Raw genomic sequence first — 19,398 nt, 5'->3', positions numbered from 1 at the left:
GAAGTCTAAAAGAGATTAATAATTTCACACACAAATAAAATGTTCGGCTGCTGGGCATTAAAAGAACCTCTCAGTTTAGGATATATCAACAAAAAAATACTGCCTTTTTGTGTGACACTAAGTCTTGATGTATGAAATTTTCCTGCACATAAAGAGCTCATGCAACAGTTCATGCAATGGTCTAGCATGAGAGGTTTATTTTCAGTGCCTAAAAAGGAGATAAATATTAGACTTGACGGGGGGGTGAGGGGGATTCTGGTAATCCTCTGATTTAAAGTTTCTCTAGTAGGGCCACTAATTTAAAAATATTTCTCTTTTGCTCTTGATCCTCTCTACTGGAATTTAAAGGAAAGGGGGGGGGAAAGAACTTTATACTTGAACAGAAAACAACTGTGCAAGTGAATATGAGGTTGATTTAGTTTTCCCTGAGATAACCTCAAGGAGTGGAGGATTCTTAAAGAACATCAAACAGCAACCAATTCAAGGACAAGGAAAGAGGAAAGCAGGACAAGAAAAAATTAAAGAGGAGGTATCTCTATACCGTAGATACATGGAAGGTTGGCCATAGCAGTAGCTGTTTCTGATGAAAAATGATTCAGTCAAACAGGTGATATGAGGAACCTCTAACCACAGTAGTTTAAGCAGCACTGATGAAAAATTTATGGTATTGAATTTAAACCAGCCCACCAAACAGACTGGTGTAAATACACTCCTAAATACAAATGTGTTTGGGTTCTGTGGATGAACAAAGTAGTATACAGCTCATTTTATATACTTAACTTTACAAAAATAAACTTACTTTGATAATTTTTAATCCTCGGTAGTAATGAGCAAATTAGAAATATTTGTGATGTTATTTTTCTAAGATGGGGGTGGTTTAATATTAAAGCTGTTTGTTTGTTTTTAATTTGTTAACCTTTACTACTGGTGCTATCTATAGTTTTCCCAACATAAGATATATTTTCTCTATCAGAATGATTATACTACTGCAATATGCAAACAAATATCACATAATCAGCTGAGAAGAAACAAATAGAGTTTTTAGATTTCGGGCCAGTAAAATTAAGTTTGTAGTGTCCAAAGTGCTAATAGAAATCTGCAGCCGTGGCTCCTTTTTGTTTTTCTTGGTTCTTGTAAGTGACATTTTTAAAAGTGCTTGTTGAGCCTCTGTACAGTGGATTTGTTTCCTACAAAAAAAAAAAAAAATAAAATAAAATAAAATAAAATAAAATAAAATATGCAAATCGTGCAGTGTTTAACTCATCTTGCCATTGCTTCAGCTACAAGCATATATTGCTGTAAACCACTGCTTTTAACATACCTCTTTAGCCAAGGGTTAATTTTGATCCATGATTTCAACAATTGCTAGCCCAGTGTTGTGATACACATCTTACACACACCAGCTGGTACTACTCTGCTTCCCAAGGTGTAGAAGATGATTAGTACTCTGCTTTGTGGGAAACCCAGGCTAGACACCTGGCAATGGACACACACCTGGCAAACTGGCAATGCAGGCTGATGGAAGAGAGCTACCATGTGTTTTGCAAACCTTGCAGATCAGAGAGGATGTCATCCTTCTACATATCTATGTAAAGATATTTTATACCTACACAAACTTTATCATCTAAAATATCTGTGGAAATAAATCATTTGCCTCAAACAGTTATTGTGTAAAGATGTCTTTTGCTTCTTTGGAGCCTGCTATCTCACTGTTCTTGTACAGGAAAAAGTCAGTGAGAAAATGGCCCGTATTAAATTTCTACAGTGGTAATTTTATAGACCAATATCACATTCTCCTCCCGCTATTTCTTCTCCCTAGTTACGACTTCTGGTCTATTCTTTGTACAGAAGTAATTTCGTACCTTTGATCATTTCAGTGCAGACTTTAGCAACTTTCTGATATTCCAAGACACTAAAAATTAATCCAGTCTGTCTCAGACAACACAAGCCAGTCTAGGGTCAGAAACATACTTCCTTCTGCATCTGCCTCCCAGATTAAGGTAAGGTACATACTCAAACAATACTTTATCAAATACATAAGTTGTTGTGTCCTAAATGTTGTGATCGAACCATTCTATAAACACAGAAAAAATGCGCAGAAATACAAGAAAACTCAACTGTGAGATGTAACTTGTCAGGGTCTTCTTGTGTGAGCCCCACCAACTGACACATACTAGACGGGTAAGTCCTACCTAGGCTTTTAATACTGGCCTCGCATCATTCCATTTGTATCATTTCCTCTTGTGACAGAAAAGAAAATCAAAATATTTTTATCAATAGTATCCTTCTCTTCCCTCTTACCACACATAGCCCTCCTGAAGAATTAGGAAAACATTTTCAAGTGGCCTTGCCTGTAAGTAACTAATTTTTCCTGTCTCAAAAACTGAAAGGCAGGCAGTGTCCATTCTTGCAGAAATGTTGCAATCATCAAGTTTTGTAGAGGAATGTAGCTAAGTAAACTGTACCATATTGCATATCCTCCTGACACCCATCAGAAATGCTTACTCAACATGATTTTTTTCAAAAAGTCTCAGAAGTCATAGAACTATTGCAGAAGAGAAAAAAAGCCAAGGGCAGAGGGGAAATAGGAAAACGGAACATGGTATCAGCTTGCATTAGACATATGCACGCTATAGATAGAAGCTAAGGGCTAGATTGCTCTGTCCTTTTACCTACATTTTGGACAGCTTACATTGCTGCTAAGCATAAGTGGGCTCTCATTGTTATAGAGGCCATTGATAACCTCACTTTCCTGCAGCAGGCTCTATATCTAAGGAGTATACCTCTGAAAATTACGTAGGCAGTAAGCAACTTGGCTAAGATTAATCAGAGTGGAGGTACTAATTTAAAAAAAAAAAAAAAAACTTATAAAAGTATTATCTACACCATTTTACATGTGGAAGAAATTAAACCAGGCAATTGAACACTAGCTATTCTTTATCCCTAAAAAAATTAGAGATTTAATAGAATTTTTCAACTTCATAGAGTACTAAAAGTAATGAAAATCTATGAGCAAAACCTATCAATTTAAAAGAACACAACCAAGACAGAGTTTAAAGGTCTTTGTGCATCATACAAAAAAATTAAAGAACCTCATATAAAATTAATACATTTAACATACCGTATGCCATTTAACTTTTGATTTTTCTGCTTCAAACTTGGCCACCTCTTTTCGGTCTTGAACTGACACCAGCAATTTCCATATACAAAGCAAAACAATGCCAATCAAGAGGATAGCAAGGGTGACACCCACCATTATCATCGGGATATTTGGAAGCTGTGGGCAAGCTGTGAAAACAGAAATAATTATGACTGCAGATATCCAATCAGTAAGTTTTAGGCAATTAAAAACAACCAAGAGGCATTCTGTGGTTCTCATTTGCTGGGAACTGTGCATATATGTTCCTCCAATCCCATATTATTTTACTCCTACTAGCTTGCTAAAGGGTTAGCAAGCCTGAAAAATATTGCCTTGAAATGTAAAGAAAAAATAAATTAAAAAGTAAAAGCTTTTTTATCACGTTGATTAGCAGCTGCTGAATACAGACCCAGATTCTGAGGAGGAAAGTTAGAAAATTATTTTCCTATTTGTGTCTTTATAATTACATAAATATGGCTGGGTTGTATTTATATGTATTTAATAAAGAGAAATCTCTCAGAGGCTTACCTTTCAAATCTTGATTATTACGGGTATAGTTTACAAGCAAATGTGTTTCTTTAATTTTAATTTTTAGTACAGCGATCTTTTCTGCAATCATAATTTATATAAAGCCACACTACTGTTATTATAATAAAAGCTCTTTTTTTTTTTTTGTGAGCTTTTAATGGAAGTGAAATCACTTTCATTATCACATGAATGCTAGAGAAAACCTACACAAAGGGTTAACAAAATAAATGCCATTTGTACTAACAGAGGTAAGTTACAAATTTGCATGGCTTTCACTAAAACATAACCAACATTTAGTACTGAGACACTGGGTGTGACCAAAAAAATTTAATTTTATTGCCTGGAAGCCAAACTGCTTGGCAGCTGGAAAGTGGTATCTGTGTTCTCTCCTATCCCACTACATCAGAAGTTTTACTGAAAAAATCAGTAGTGAAATAGCATTAAATAAAAAATTGTTAAATGAAAGGATATAAAAAGATCTGTTGAATATTTGTTATTTATGCAAGGCACTCAAAATTTAATACTACTACAACATTAAACATAATTATGAAGATGCATTTTGTCAGGTATAGTCAGTGTTTTGAATAAATAGTGCAATTTGCAAAATGTATGTCATTTCACAGTGGATTACAGTTTTTTGATATAACACACAGGACATTCGTTATTATTATCTTAGAATTGCACAGTACTTTAGAAAAGTTAACAAACTCTTGCAGCCCTTGTGGTGATAAGAGGTTTATGGGTATGAAACTCAGGGAGAGGTGAAGTGGCTTGTTTAAACCCACAGAGAGAGGCAGGGCTGAGAAGCAGAGTTCAACAATGTCTGATTAATCCACTGGATTATTCTGCCCATCTTCCATGGGAGACCAAGCACTTATTTTAATACAGCATTAAATAAATGCTTCAGTAGGTGCTGTTTTGGCTGGGCAGAGGACAGTTACAAACACAAGGAGGTGCAGTGCTGTTCAAAAGAGCTCAGCTCCTGGCATTGCTCAAACTGATTGTCTGTCCCATCTGTGCTTTTAAACCAGATTTCATGTAGAAAAGGTAATGTAACTGCTTACCTTTCTGCTTTATGCTATGAATGATTGTCCTTCCCTGTTCATCCACAGCCAGTAGAAATGTGGTTATACATTCATTTTCCCCCTGCAAAGAGCAAGGAATGGATTTATCCTCTGAAAAATCTGCAAGGGGGGAAAAAAGTCATCCATCAAATCAAATGAAATTTAACATGCAATAACAAGAGACACTGCTGGTGTAACATTTGTCACAACCTTGTCTGTATACGGTAAAGAGTAAAAGATGAAAGCAGAAATACCCGTATAATTTCTACTGATTTTAAATACTTCTCTCGCACTCCGGGTTTTGTTTTGTCTTTTTTTTTTTTTTTTTTCCTTCAGATTTTTCACTTGCATTTCAGAAGAACTGATCCAGGTGTTGTCAATCTGCACTGACCATCCAGTGCACTTTGCTAATCTGCTGTAGTGTGAATTTCAATGAATTGGAAGTAATTCTAATGTGCTTAACCACCAGCTGTCTGGGAAATGTAATAGTCCCCAATTATAGGACAAAGTAAACAGTATGTTCTCTTTAGTTTAGAGCTACTCACATGCCTAGATTATGTTTCAAAAGTAGATACATACATATCAAACAGAAATGGAAACTGTTTAAAGACATTTATGTCTTCAGCAATAGTTACTTCAAAGATCAGTATGCCAAACGTTGTCACAACAGTAAATATAAATTAATAACAGAAAGCTGTGATTCTGGGATCTTTGTAATGTGATTCAAAGGGAAGCAGATAAAAAGTAACCTGAGATGACAGTCTGCCTGGGTTTATTTGTCTCTTCATTTAATGCAGATCTGCTGGAAAATTTAATCCTTTTTTTTTTTTTTTTTTTTAAATGATTCCTAACTAGGAAACCTTTTCTGCTGAGAAAAGTTCATTCAAAAGGCAAGAGAGAGACAGGAGAAAGCTACCAGTGACAGACAATATAAAGCAAATAGGACAATTGAAAATTGAGACTACCGGTCCAATGCCAGAAATGCTGTATTTCTGAGCCTAACCATTACATAATTTTTTCACAGGGCAAAAATATCCTACCTTACAGCTTTGTACACAAATACCTCTGTGGCTGAATGCTTATTATGTTTCCATATAACCCATGATTAAAAGACCATTGGAAATCTAGATATGCTTTTCAATACAGTTTTTAGAAAAACCTGTTCAATTTCTATTTGCAGAGGTTTAAAAAATAATAATAAATAAATAAATAAACAAAACAAAAACACAACAGTAAGCTTCTGAAACATTTTTTTGTGAAAATGATCAATTGTATCCATAACCCTTCCATTATTTCTTATCCAGTTAAAACTTTTACTGAAATTTCACAAGCAACTGTGCTAAAAATCTTTAGTCCTCAAACTTTGGCATCAAGAAGAGTAATGAAATATACAGGAGGAATCTGAGAAGAATAATGGATTTTAAAATATCTATCATACATAAAGAAAGAAATTCTCACTTTTTTTTTTATCATAAGGTGTGGTCTTATAGTAAATACTATTAGACAGTACAGAGGGTACAAAAGTATAAACAGTTGACTGCCCTTTTCTCTGCTTGTTATAAAGTGAGAATCACATCTGGTTGGATTTTAATAGAAACATATTCTTGACTTGTGCTAATCTTGTATTTAACCTGTTGCCTGTCCTTGATGTCAGAACAACATGCTATCTATCAAGGTGACAGGCAGACAAGACGTGCCAATTTATCAAGATTTGTTTTTGTTAAAAGGACTAAAACCTCCAAGACTGAATGTACTGAATTAATGACACTCATTGCTAGGTCACAGTTCCAGTGCTATCACAAGTTTTGCAATATTTGTTGTTTCCCAACTCCTTTAAGCAAGCAGATCCAAAGAATTTTAGCTTTTTCTTTAAAAAGGGTAGTTTTTAGCCCTCCTGAAAGCACAGAAAACCTTGCAAGCATGTTCCAAATATAAAACACAAACAAACAAAAAGTAAAAACTACAAATATATTATGTTTTTAAATTAGGTTTAAATTAACCTCATAATTTCAGACCAAGGCATGCAGAAATGTGATTATGTGCAAGGACACACAAATGAAGGTGGAGATGCCAGTTCAGACTATTCAGAAAACAACTTATACGTAGTATTTTTATTTCTCTGATATTATTTCTAGGAGGATGGATCACTAAGGGAGACTACTAACTAGAATATTTTATTTTCATAGGTGCAAAAATTCACCAAGGTAGGTAAACTTCTGAAATTTACACCTATGTCATTTTCTGTGTTTTGTAGTGAAACATAATACTTTTCCATCTTGTGCTTGCAGCCTAATTCCATTAATTTCAATGTGATTTGATGTCACTGGAGTCACACTGGAAGAAGAATTGAGTAACAGTGGCAAGATGGATTCTCAAAGTATGAAAGACTACCTGTGTCTTAACAGACAGTTAGATAAAAGAGTCAACAAAAATCGGTCTGGAAATTTAAACGTCATTATGCCCTTTCTTGTTTGTCTTTTGCTCAACAGAATAGTTTTTTGGGGGGCAGTTTCACCTTGCTTTGAGACAGAACCACAGAGCAGTGCTGATTGAGATTTATTTTATCTTTCAGGTTTCAGCATCCTCTTTGTTGTTCCACAGGGAATTTCTGTGGTGTCAGTACTATGAGGTGGGAAAAAACTCAGTTTCTCCTAGGAAAGCGTAACTGTCCCTGCTGACCTTGTGGCATGAGCAGTCTGGTGCTCTGTGGCCAGGGTGATGGCAGGAATCACTTTTTAGGAATTGTGGTTTCCCCTGGGTAGCAGGTACAGCAACAGTAGCTCCTCTTAGACAAATCACACAAAGGAGTGGCTAGCCTCTTTTTTGCATAAATATTCAAAACAGATTAAAGTAAATAGTTAAAAGAGATGCCTGCCATTTAGATGAGCCGCAGCTCAGAAAATGTGAGCACATCAGCACCTCCAGAACCGCTGTGTCATCACGTGCCCTGCTTGATCTCTAGGCCCAGAGGCTTCCTGCAGCACAGTGGTGTGAGTGACCTCGCTGCGGGAAAGCAGGAAGAGAAACCCACAGAACAGATGAACTGCCACAGAGCGGGCAAAAGGCACTGCCTAGAGTCTAAAACAGGCATTCCCAGGAAAAAGAAAAATGTAAAGTGTATGCTATTTTATGGCTCCCCAGTTCTAGCCACCGTGTTGCGACATATGCATGCAAAACAGAAAGTAAACTTTTAAAGTGCTAATATTCATTCTAGCCTAGAGATATTTCTAGTTTTCAAAATGCCATGACAAATTAAAGAAGCTGAAGTTAAAAACAGAATGAAGCATTATACTACCATGTGAAATCACATTAAAAATCTGTCAAATACTGTGTGGTGCTCTAGTTATACTACTTTCAAAATCCTTTTGTTTGGGGCATATGGTTTTTATTTCAGATTTTTATTTTATTTTATTTTTTTCAAGTCCCTCGTCCTGGACATGTTAATGAGACTACCTTGATGCCAAAACTAATCATTTATACTATTACACAAGTAAATTGAGATGAAACAATTTGCACCGGCTCCTTTTCTTTTTTTTTTTTTTTGTTTAAATTATTTTAAGGGGTTAGGACAGGAACAGCTATCCAGCCTTCAATACAACAGTTGCTATAGCTGCTGTAAGTACATTTTAAACCTAAAGAAGTAGCTGACATCCTTGATCAGGGAAACACAGGGCTTGAAAAAGAAGATATGCAGGAACAGAACATGCTACTGTCATTCTCATATTCCTTTTTCATGTGTGTGTGTGAACAGAACCACGAGTGACTGTTCCTGTTATTGATTACTATTCATTATATCTGAAAGCAGAATGCCTCATATCCCTACCTGCAAACATCTGCTATATGGTGATATCAGCCTGAAAGCTTTGCTAACTACATAGGTACAATAAAAGCGCTTGCACATTTTGAAATTTGTCAAGACATTTTCATATTTATAAATAAATACTAATATCTTGAAAGGCATAGTAAAATAATAATGTAATAAAAAATACATTTGAATTAGCTTTCCACGAAAGGGAAATATTTGCAACATTCAAGCTTTATTCAGAGCAATGTTATCAAAAACAAAAGCTGGAGCTTTGTAGAAAAGATATGTATTCATGAAATTTTTGCATGTATGCAGATGGACTTCCAACAGTTTATCAGATTCAATCCTTATTTATGCATACACCATTTTGTGTTTCTATCCATCAGATTAATCCGTCTAATCCATCAGATTTAATGCTTACGTTACATTTATGATGTGGGTATAACACATCAGTGTCCTGCCTCACCTAGGAATTGCTTTTTGCCATAGGATTGGGTTAGTTGCATTTAGAATAAAGAGCTTACCTACTGTACAGGCAAGGACCTTCCTCTACAGGAGTGAAAAATGCTTTAATACACAATTCCATTTAGTTATGTTTCTTACTGAGGGTAATATTTCATTCAAGGTCAATTCCTATTTCAGGAACTCTCACTGATGGAGCGCAACTTTGAATTACTGTGGTCAACTGAAAGATGTGCTTAGCCTTTAGGATACCAGAAATGTCTCAATAAAACCTGACAAGCAGCAGAACATCTTTGCCATAGGTTAAAGGACTGTGTCTAGTTGCCAAATATAATCAACCATCTGCATAAGGATTGGAGTCAGGTTTTGAATTTGATTGGCAAAAGAAGCCCCACTGGAACTGACAGTACAGGCGTGACAACCTCAGGGGCTTTCATCAGCGACTGATTTTCAGGGACTGGTATTTATTAAATTCTGTCCCTTCTTACATAAACTGCTTATAAAGTAGGAATGATCCAATGAGTTAATTGGAGGGGTGATATCAGCCCTGATCTACATTTCCTACTTACTGTAGAATGACCATAGATAGAGAGTGATTGCCTTATGGGCCCTAATATAATTCCACAGCAGAAAAACAAGGCTACTTTCAAAGATAAAATTACCGAAAGTGGAAGCTATCAATAATCATGTACACACAAAAAAGAGAGATTGAGTATACAAACCCTCTGCAGTGCTGACAGTTGCATCAACTGATTTGCATTTTTCACTGCATTCTCCCTGCGACTTGTCATCAGAAGCTAAATGACATTCCACACAGCTCCTGCAGAAAACAATTCAGCAGCTCATCAATCTCTGTCTGTCACAAAGCACCAATATAAAAGCGAGTATGTATGCATCTGCATTTTAAAAAGAAGCTAAACAAAAGGTCTTGTGCTATGGATACAGTAGTTCTCAGAAATATGATAGGGATTGCCACAAAAAAAAAAAAAAAAAAAAAAGAACCTTACCTGAATAAAGCTATTGTGGATAAGCTCCCTCTTGTACTCTTTCTCTCCCAGCTTATTAGCTATCAGACAGAACCCTAGGCAACATTATTCATGTGGGGCTATCAAAGACATGGGGTTACTCAGACATAACATTCATTTTCAAGAATAAATATTCTGAAGTAAGCTTATACTAAATACCAGCCAAAGTAATGCCTATCAGATGAAGAATATTTGAAATCAACTTCAGAGAGATCAAGCTGGAGCACCTGTTATAAGTCTTCCTTTGTTGAAAGTCGATTGAATAATGTATTAAAACACAGTTCAGGAATCTCAACAGATGTCTCTCGAATGTGATTACTTGTCTCAGGAATTATTTAGATGCTAATTATACCAGCACAATTTATTGTAAAAGAATTTCAAATTATTTACTTTATTTAATGGTGCAATGACTAAAATATTACTTAAAGCCACAGAGTTTAAACCAATTCCTTTAAAAGTCTCTAAAAGTCTTCCCAGAATTTCAATGAGGATTTTAATAAACAGAGAATTCATTCATGAAAAAAAAAATGGGAAAAACAAAACAAAACAAAACAGAAGTCATATATGAAATTCTTGATGAAAAAGGTATCTTGCTGATTCTTCATAATTAGCTTCAGACAGATAAAGGAGCTGAGACTTTAAAAACCACCCTGAAGAACTGATAGAGAAAAGAAAAAGAAAAAGAAAAAGAAAAAGAAAAAGAAAAAGAAAAAGAAAAAGAAAAAGAAAAAGAAAAAGAAAAAGAAAAAGAAAAAGAAAAAGAAAAAGAAAAAGAAAAAGAAAAAGAAAAAGAAAAAGAAAAAGAAAAAGAAAAAGAAAAAGAAAAAGAAAAAGAAAAAGAAAAAGAAAAAGAAAAAGAAAAAGAAAAAGAAAAAGAAAAAGAAAAAGAAAAAGAAAAAGAAAAAAAAAGAAAAAAAGAAAAAGAAGAGAGCAACAAAATGACCCAAGAACATCTGGTCATCTCCTGTTGCACTGAGTTACATATATCCATGAGAATATGCTGAGGCTACTGAGATTATCTTCACTGGATAGAGATGACCTTAACACTCACTCACTCTGGAGATGATGAATAGTAAAAGCGAGTGGGTAATGGGATAGCCCCTATCTCACAGAGACAAATTCGGTGTTGTTGGTGTTTTTGTCATATTTGCCATGTTTCTCATACTACTACTCTCTTCTTCTCAGCTGCTGAGCCATTCATCTCAGTCCCCTCTGACCTGGCCTTCTAGTGCTCTCGGTTATGCTACCCAGGTATGTCAAGTGTCACTCTTCTGGCTCTCCCTGCCTTGCATCTCAGCAAGGGAAGTGACTGCAACAGAGACAAAAGATCTAACACTGCATAGCATATACATGTTTAAATAGGCTAATGTAATGCCCATCATGTAACTTTATACTTCTTATTCTCTGCCAAATTGGGCAGAGCAAAGCAGCAGCATTGTACTTTGTGTTTAGAGCAGCTGCATGCAGAAGGTTCTGTAAACTGAGGCCTGTGCACGTGAGCTTTGAACAAACTGTTTGGCTTGCTTTTATAGGTCAAATTCAGCACCAACATAAATGGTAATTACAATGCATGCCGTAGAAAAGGTTCTCATCTCAGATACAGCATAGACTGGAAATACAGGCATGAAAATACAGTGATGGAGAGCTGGTGTGAAGGAGGAATGGGTCTCAACTCCCAGTAAGTAGACATGACATAGTCATGAAACAATAACGCAGCTTACTCTGACTTGGTACTCAGCAGGCAAAATGTGTCATTAATAACACATATTCTTCATAGCCTACTTTAACCTCTAGCTTAAATTTCTACTGAAATTCACTCATTTTAGACTGACTTTAGCCCTGGAATAGCTCACCAAATGCAAGCACAAGCATATGTGTATTTAGAGCGGTCAGCTTTAAGTCACACGTTTTTTCATTCCTTTTCTTATCATGCACCACAGCATACACCATGCATCACAGAAGGAAAGCTACATAAATTTTGTATGCTCAGTGAACAGAAGACACTTCACCATGTACAATCAATTTATCATCAACTTATATATGACATACAGCTACCCACTGATTTTATCCCCAGACTATGACCTAGTTTTATCACGGTTGGGCCTCTGTAATTCAACCAAGATTAACTGAATTTGGACTGTAAATTTGCACATGTGTAAAGCTTGAGCAGACAGCATGACCTTATTAGTTCATACATGTGAGAACTGTAATGCAAATTCCAAACTTTTCTGAGTTTCTTCCCTATGAGTCCTAATTTTTGTTATAGTAGCTATGCTGGAATGGTTTCATTCTGTATTTTGGACTGCAAGGAGATTCATCTGTATTTGTCTGATGTTATCAGATAAAGCCACCATTCTGATTATTAGTACAGCCAGGGATTGCAGTGAAAGTGTGTTTTACTTGTGCTGCATGAAGGTGATTAAATTGTTTCCCTTAACTTTTTTTTTTTTTTTTTAATACAAGATAAACTGATAATAAATGGTTGATGTATGATTTATGACTACCCCTCTCGAAGTGGAAAGAAGTTCTTGGGTTCTGGCCTGTAAATCCGATTTATCGTTGTGGCAGTAAGCACATTGCTGAGGCAGTATAGGAAATAGCTCGATGATACCAAAATCAGAGACACAAACCCAGTACATTACCGTCTAGAGCTGCAAGGGTCACCACACAGAGGGCATTTTTCACAGGTTTGGCCTGAAGCCCCTGGATGTGTGCAAGCACACACCCCACAGATGCATTCGCCTCTCCCACTGCACAGTGTCCCGTCCTCAGAAATGCAGGAGCCAGTGTCAGTTGTGCAATTACAGTATTCACCAGTCCATCCACTGTGGCACACACATTCCCCACAGTCACAGTCACCATTGCCTGGGAAAACATATATTATACTTCAGATCAGTCTCTCAGTATGAATTGGAATGATGACCTTTAAAATAATTCTCCTTAATAACAGATATTTTCACTGCTCCAACTCTTAAACCTCTTTCTTCTTCCTCTAGCATTTTTAGTTTTAAGCCAGAGGATTTTTTAAATTATTATTATTAGTGGTTGTTTTTTTTAGCTTAGACTGGCCATAAGCCAGTGCAACTCTGTTCTCTTCGCTGGAGTCTTCCACATAGATTGTTATCTCCCAACAGTGCACAACTTAATGGGTAAACCTTCTTTCATTTATAGCAGCATAAATCCAGGCTGTCTGTTCAACACAATCTCCTTGCTCATTCCTGCTAGTTTAACACTATTCCTATTGTTTCAGTAGAATCACTTCTGACTGATAATGGTATAGCCCAGGAAAAAGTTTTAAATACAAATCCTCAAATTCTGATTGTATCATACTCACATAACAAAGAATAGCTGAAGTCATTTAGATTACGAGGTTAACATTACAAATAAATAAATAAATAAAAATAAAAATTAGCCCCCAGATGGTTAAGATGGCTATACTTTAATAATTATGTCAGGGTGAAATTGTACATTGCTTAATATCAATGTATGTCAATAAACTTAAATTTCTTCTGAGCTACGACTGTTTGCAACCATTAAAAGTCTGACCCAGTGTGATGGAAGCTGGTATGGTCCAAGAAAGCTATGGCAATTTATACTAGCTATGGAGTAGCTAAGTGTCTCATTTTAAAATTTGAAAATAGGGCAAAAAATATTTATTGTTTCAAATCTAAAGATCATTCAGAAATACTACATTATAGCACTTTATACAGAACTGATTATAATTGAATATATAATGAAAATAGAGACTCGCAGGCTCATAAGTAAGAGTGGGACAGTAGTGGTCTGAACCATAGACACTAGAAATAGCTCAAAGGGAACATACCTCCACACTGAAGTCCTCTGTGTCTCACACATGAGAAGTCATCGCATTCACAGTGTGGCCCATACACTTTTCCATACATTGATGGATGGCAAACGCACTGCCCACAATAGCAGTTACCTCTCCCGCTGCAGGAGCTCTGCTCTACAGAGCCCTTGCAAGAACCTGTGCTGAGGGAGTTCTCATCACACTCGCAGTGTGGACCCATGTACCCAGGGTTGCAGATGCACACTCCACACTCAAAAGAGCCTTTCCCCTTGCTGCATTTTGAGCTGTTCATCTCAGCATCGGCCTGACAATTACAGCTGCATTGGGGTTGGATTTCAATTTCCAGTGTATCACTGAGACCCACAGGTTTTATCACAATGTGCCTTCTATTTTTTTCACAAGTGGATAGGCTTATGTTCACCCTGAAAGAGACCTGGAAGAGAAAATGGTGTCTGATCAGATCTGCAGCATACCTAGGTCTGCAGGATATTCTGGAGATACATGAATAAAACAGAACAAGAGTGTCTTAGATACTGCCTGGTTTTTGTAACTTGCTTGGAGGAAGATTATTTTATAAATTAAAAAAAAAAAAAAAGTGTTCAAAATTCTCAGGAATCAGTATCTTTTAAGAATCTGTTCCTTACTTACTGTGTCTCCCACTTTCACATGAGAGCACTTCCTCTGATGTGGAAAAAAGGTCCCATTGTTACAGATTGCAGTGAAAGAGAGATTGAGTCCGTCTGTGTCTCCAAAGACCTCCAGCTCTACTTCAGACCTCAGCTCCTTAAAGGAAAAGGAGTGTGATGAATGAAGTGATAACACTGCCAAATGCTGCTAATGTTCCACATCTGTGTAACATGGCTTGTAACTTATCCCAACCTACACGGGAGTAAATTCATGGTTTTGGCTCTTTATTTACATACTTCTTTATTGCAAGAACAATGGAGAGCAACCGAAACAAAGAAAGTGCCGACAGAGCTGGCTTTCAGTTAAAAGCAATGGTGGTATCAGTTTAATATCCGGTATCACGGTGCTTATTTCCTGCTCTTGTAGAAGAACAAATTCAATGTTTTATTAAATCATCTTTCATTACTAAGTGCTCTGTTGACTGATACAGGCTTTTCTTTAGCTCTGGTCTTACCGAGGAACGGATTTGTGTTTCTGATTGCTTTGCTAGCGCCGAGCTTTTCTTGATTAGCCAGCGTATGCCAATATTAGTCCCTGTTTATCTCTGCTATTAGAATCAAACCTTACAATCTCCCTTCCAGCAGGGCAGGCTCCAAGCTCAGTTTTGCCTTAATGCAGGGCCTCTGTGACTTCACCCAATGTTTCCAGAGCAAGAGCCAGAGTCTATCTCCATGATTAGCTCACACAACCGGGTGGCTCACACAGTTCCTTTTTTCTCCCTATGGAAATTCTTGCTTCATGAGCTGTTGGTGCTGTTTCAAGATGTATTCAACAACACTCTCATTTCTTAAATCAATTTGTTAAATCAAACTTACATTTCTTAAGTGAAAAAGGCTCTTCATTTTACTTTCTGAATGCTCTCATACCCAGTTGTTTTTTTAATATTTAACTCTTTAAAATATTTTTATAGCAACTTTGGTTATACAACTTAGCCTTAATCCAAAGCCTATAGGAGACCATGGGGAAATTCCCTATGACTTCAGACTGTCGATTCAGTAAATGGAAATTTTTCAAAAGCACCTAAGCAATTACAGAGCAAAAGACTTGGCTTTGTGCTCTTGCAAGTTTAATTGCCTTACAAAATACCCACTGTACTTCAATCAGAGTGTGAGGATCTTGCTGACCTTACTTCAGTGACTCACTCTAGTAAAGGCATCAGGATGATTCACTGGAGTAAAGGTCTAGTGGGGTGAAAACAATGACACTAGCCGAAACTAAAAGTAGAGTAGTTACAGACCTGCATAGAAAACAACTCCCTGTCCTTTCCAAACATCCTGGATTCTTTGTAAGTTCATCTTAGAGTCGTGGCTGGATTTTTGGTTCATTTTTGTTTTCAAATTCCTTTTTATTTGGAAAACCTTGTCAGTAAACCATAGCACTTTAATAAAGGATAGCAACACCTATCACGCGAGACCTAATACCCGGTGCTCTTTCCAGCATGCATCCAGAGAAGTAAAACTGCACTGGGCATCGGGTTATTCATGTTGTGTGGATGTGTCCAATTTTCCCCTCACATTTGTCTTGGAGTATGGTGCTCATGTTGCTATCAAAACAATGCAGAGATTCTTAGATAACGATTTGTTTGCAATAGCTAGACTCTCACAAAATGACTAAATATAGGAAGCCTTAAGATAAAAATGTGAAAGTTGGTATGTGTTAACATTATAGGATATATCACCAAATATTCCCTCTTCTGTCTGCTGCAAAACTACGAGGCTCAGATAGAGCACAGCTATGAGAGAAAATTCAATGCTGCTGAACACAAATTCATAATACATTAAATCGTGTTGTTTGTGCCAGGTCAACATGAACATCCCTCCCTTAGCTGTTGTGAGACGTCCAAACACACACCTTAATCCACTGAAAATGGATGCATGAACTGTGATAAACTCCATTTTCTTAGATCTATATCTGTGGGAATTTCTAATGGTGTTTTAAATCTAAGCTGCCTGGCCACTGTCTAGGGACAAATAGCAAGCAGTTTAGTGAGCTTTAAGCCATTCACAAAGAAAAGTTTGCAGTTCAAAACTTTTTCTGAATGAATCAACAGAGAAAACAGTGTTTCAAACTCGTTCCCTTGTGTTATCTGTCCTGTTTTAACATATTATTCTTTTGTGTTATTATCACATAAGTTAAAAGGGAGCAAAGCAGTGGGGGGATGACAGAGTGGGGGGGTTGTGGAATGAAATTTTTCTAAAATTTTAAAATCCTGGAATAACTTCAATCAAAAGGCCTGATATGTGCCACAATGCAAGATAGACTATGATTCTGCAATACAAAGCTATACAGAATTTAATGTCAAATAAAGCAGGCAGAAATATGCTTTCAGAAGAAAATGAATCATACTTGGAAAGAACACGAGAACTCCTTGTAACAAATATTTTGACAGCTCAGACTTTCTTAACTTGCTTACTTCCTCTCTGAAGCTTTTAGATAGCAACGCATGGTAAATGATATTAACAAACCTTGTGCTTGTACAGCAAAGACTCTAGAACACTTTAAAACTGTTAAAAGATTTAGCCTAACACTACTCTTCTGGGGCAAATAGTTAGTTATTCCCTTTTTTTTTGTAGTTAAAGAAACAGAAACACTGGGAATTGAATTACACTTCTAGGAGTATCATAAAAGGTCTGTGACAAATTGGAATTAGATTTTCTATTCCACATGTAATTTTTAACCATAGGTCTACCCTCATTTCTCATTTCCCACTCCAAAAATTCAGATGTCTTCACTTATGTCAAATAAGGTGTTTTTCAGTATTTCCTGCCTGGAAGACTTTCAATCATGAAGCAATAAGGTTGTTAACCTTTAAGGTTAAGTGCAATAAAATGGGCTCTGGGAAATTTTGAAAGTGTGACTTGTTGCTACTTGTACAGTTTGTACACTTTGAAACCTATATGGGACTTCAAGAACCTATAAGCAACTCTGGTGGATAGTCCAGTACCTGCTCTAGGACACGATGAGCTATGACCTGAAGCCAAGAGAATAGCTCCTGCAACTGCCTTCCTGCCATGACTGAAGAGGACCAAGCATCAAGCTCATAACCTCCTCCAGACCCTGCCCACAGCATGGCTGAACTTGGGAGCGAGCAACTGAACTCCTTTTTGCCACAGGAGGTGTTAGAGACAGAAAGTATCATTAGGTTCAAACAGGGGAGTAGAAAAAAAAATCATAGACAGCATACATGACCAAGACACTATATATCTAGATATATATCTTCCCAGCTTCTAGCAAGACAGAAGAGACTATAAGAATACAATTAGAGGAAGCACTGTTCTGCACTTAACACATTGTTAAAACAAAGTCTCCAAGACACAACACTGGGACAATTATTTACATTTTCCATTACTCACTGGACAAAATTTCAGCTAATAGTAACCTCTATCTATAAGTTAGAGTATCACCCTGAAGAAATCCTGATAGGAGGCAGATGTGACTAATGACAGGTTAGACTCCAGAAGTGAAATTCTGGTGCTACTGGATGTTTAGAGGTAACTTCCTCAAAAGTTTCCCCTCATACTTGTTACAATTAATAGACTTCCAAGTTCTTCCAACTTTAAAGTTCTTCACTTATCTAATTTTACATGTGATAGAGAGTCTTCTGGTATTTTATATTTCATTTTAAAATCATAACCAACCAATTTTAGTGTTCCTAAAAGACTTAAAAGAATTTGGTTTGCTTTGCTTTTCTGTCATCAGTACCAAAATAATTTTGGGGCATAATAATGATGGTCTTATGCTGCAGATCAGAGAAGGAACATCAGACAGAAAAACAAACAATTTCTTTTAAAGAAAGGAAAAAAAAAAAATCAGTAGGGAAAGAAATAGAAAATGTTCTTTGCAAAGAGTTATTTTTCATTACAGCTAGCTGTTAGAACAGGTTTTTAATGAAAAGGAGGGTGAGAGTGAAGACAGAGGTCTGTGGCATATCAGCATACAAGTAAGTGTATATATCTGTGTGAAAACATGTGAAACTGTCTAAAAAATATTCCTCTGAAAGAAGAGAGACAGGCAGCCAGGATGTATTTTACAAATGCAACTCTGAAGAGCAGCCCTATGTTTATGTTCCTGTCCTCTTTACAGTCTTTCTTGGTATTATCTAAACAAACACATTCAAGTCTTCTCTTGTCTCCTAAGTTCTGCTTTTTAAAAACCTCAGAACAGCCTCACAGGGGCAGCATCAAATTGCTAAAGCAGAAAACAGCACTGATCACAGAACGGTGCTTTTTTCCTGCCACATATTCCTGCAGAACTATTGGATCTACACTCCAGTGACAGTTACCGATAGGAAGAGAGCTGTGCCTGCAGAAGTATTGAACTGGAAGACCTGAATTCCTATATTAAAGAAGGCTTTAGAGTAAGCATGAAATAGAGGCCTATGAGAAAGGCAAGACAGATGACATACTAATGTGAGTTTAGCATTCCAGAACAAGTAAGGAGTGACAAAAATTTATGGGAATTCTGTTTGGAAAACCATGAACTATATGGATATAGTTCTAAGTAACAGAACACTCAACCTTGAGTGATTGTGATATCACTGGTTAATGGAGATTTAACAGACTTTGGAAATAAACCCTACTAAAGCATGCAGAATCCAGGATAAACGTATAAAAGAAGCTTTTCAGCAAAGCACTGCTATAAAGCAGCCTATGCCATGGTACATGCTACCATCTCTCAGTCACTCTCCATAGTGCACTGCATAGCAAAAGCAAGTGCCAGTTACATACAGTGTCCCATTTTCTTTGCCTGGTGACAGTTTGATAGCTAAAAGTTAACAGAAGTTAATAGTGAATTGCATGACCAATGCTGGTGTCTTACTGTTGTGGCTCTAAATCCCGATTTTTAACAACAATTTATAAATCGTAATTTTGACTTTCTAA

At 36.5% G+C, this 19,398-nt stretch overlaps 1 protein-coding gene across 7 annotated transcripts in view; it reads right to left on the bottom strand.

The window, feature by feature from the left end:
* Nucleotides 1-172: 172 nt before the first annotated feature.
* Nucleotides 173-19,398, bottom strand: part of ITGB6 (integrin subunit beta 6) — a 53,510-nt gene continuing 34,284 nt past the window's right edge. For 6 of the 7 annotated variants that reach the window (XM_084524221.1, XM_084524220.1, XM_084524222.1 and 3 more), the window contains 7 exons: nucleotides 14,480-14,614; nucleotides 13,847-14,264; nucleotides 12,666-12,888; nucleotides 9,721-9,818; nucleotides 4,732-4,851; nucleotides 3,122-3,288; nucleotides 173-1,187 (listed from right to left, as the gene is read on the bottom strand). In XM_084524221.1, the coding sequence (XP_084380347.1) occupies nucleotides 1,086-1,187; nucleotides 3,122-3,288; nucleotides 4,732-4,851; nucleotides 9,721-9,818; nucleotides 12,666-12,888; nucleotides 13,847-14,264; nucleotides 14,480-14,614 (1,263 nt within the window). In that variant the 3' untranslated portion in view covers nucleotides 173-1,085. Of the gene's footprint in view, nucleotides 1,188-3,121; nucleotides 3,289-4,731; nucleotides 4,852-9,720; nucleotides 9,819-12,665; nucleotides 12,889-13,846; nucleotides 14,265-14,479; nucleotides 14,615-19,398 lie in introns of those variants that run through there. The other variant, XR_014694510.1, reaches the window with a different exon arrangement.

Source organism: Aythya ferina (assembly GCF_964211825.1).
Source record: "Aythya ferina genome assembly, chromosome: 6".
NCBI classification, from domain to species: domain Eukaryota; kingdom Metazoa; phylum Chordata; class Aves; order Anseriformes; family Anatidae; genus Aythya; species Aythya ferina.
This window is presented reverse-complemented; position numbering and strand designations above follow the sequence as displayed.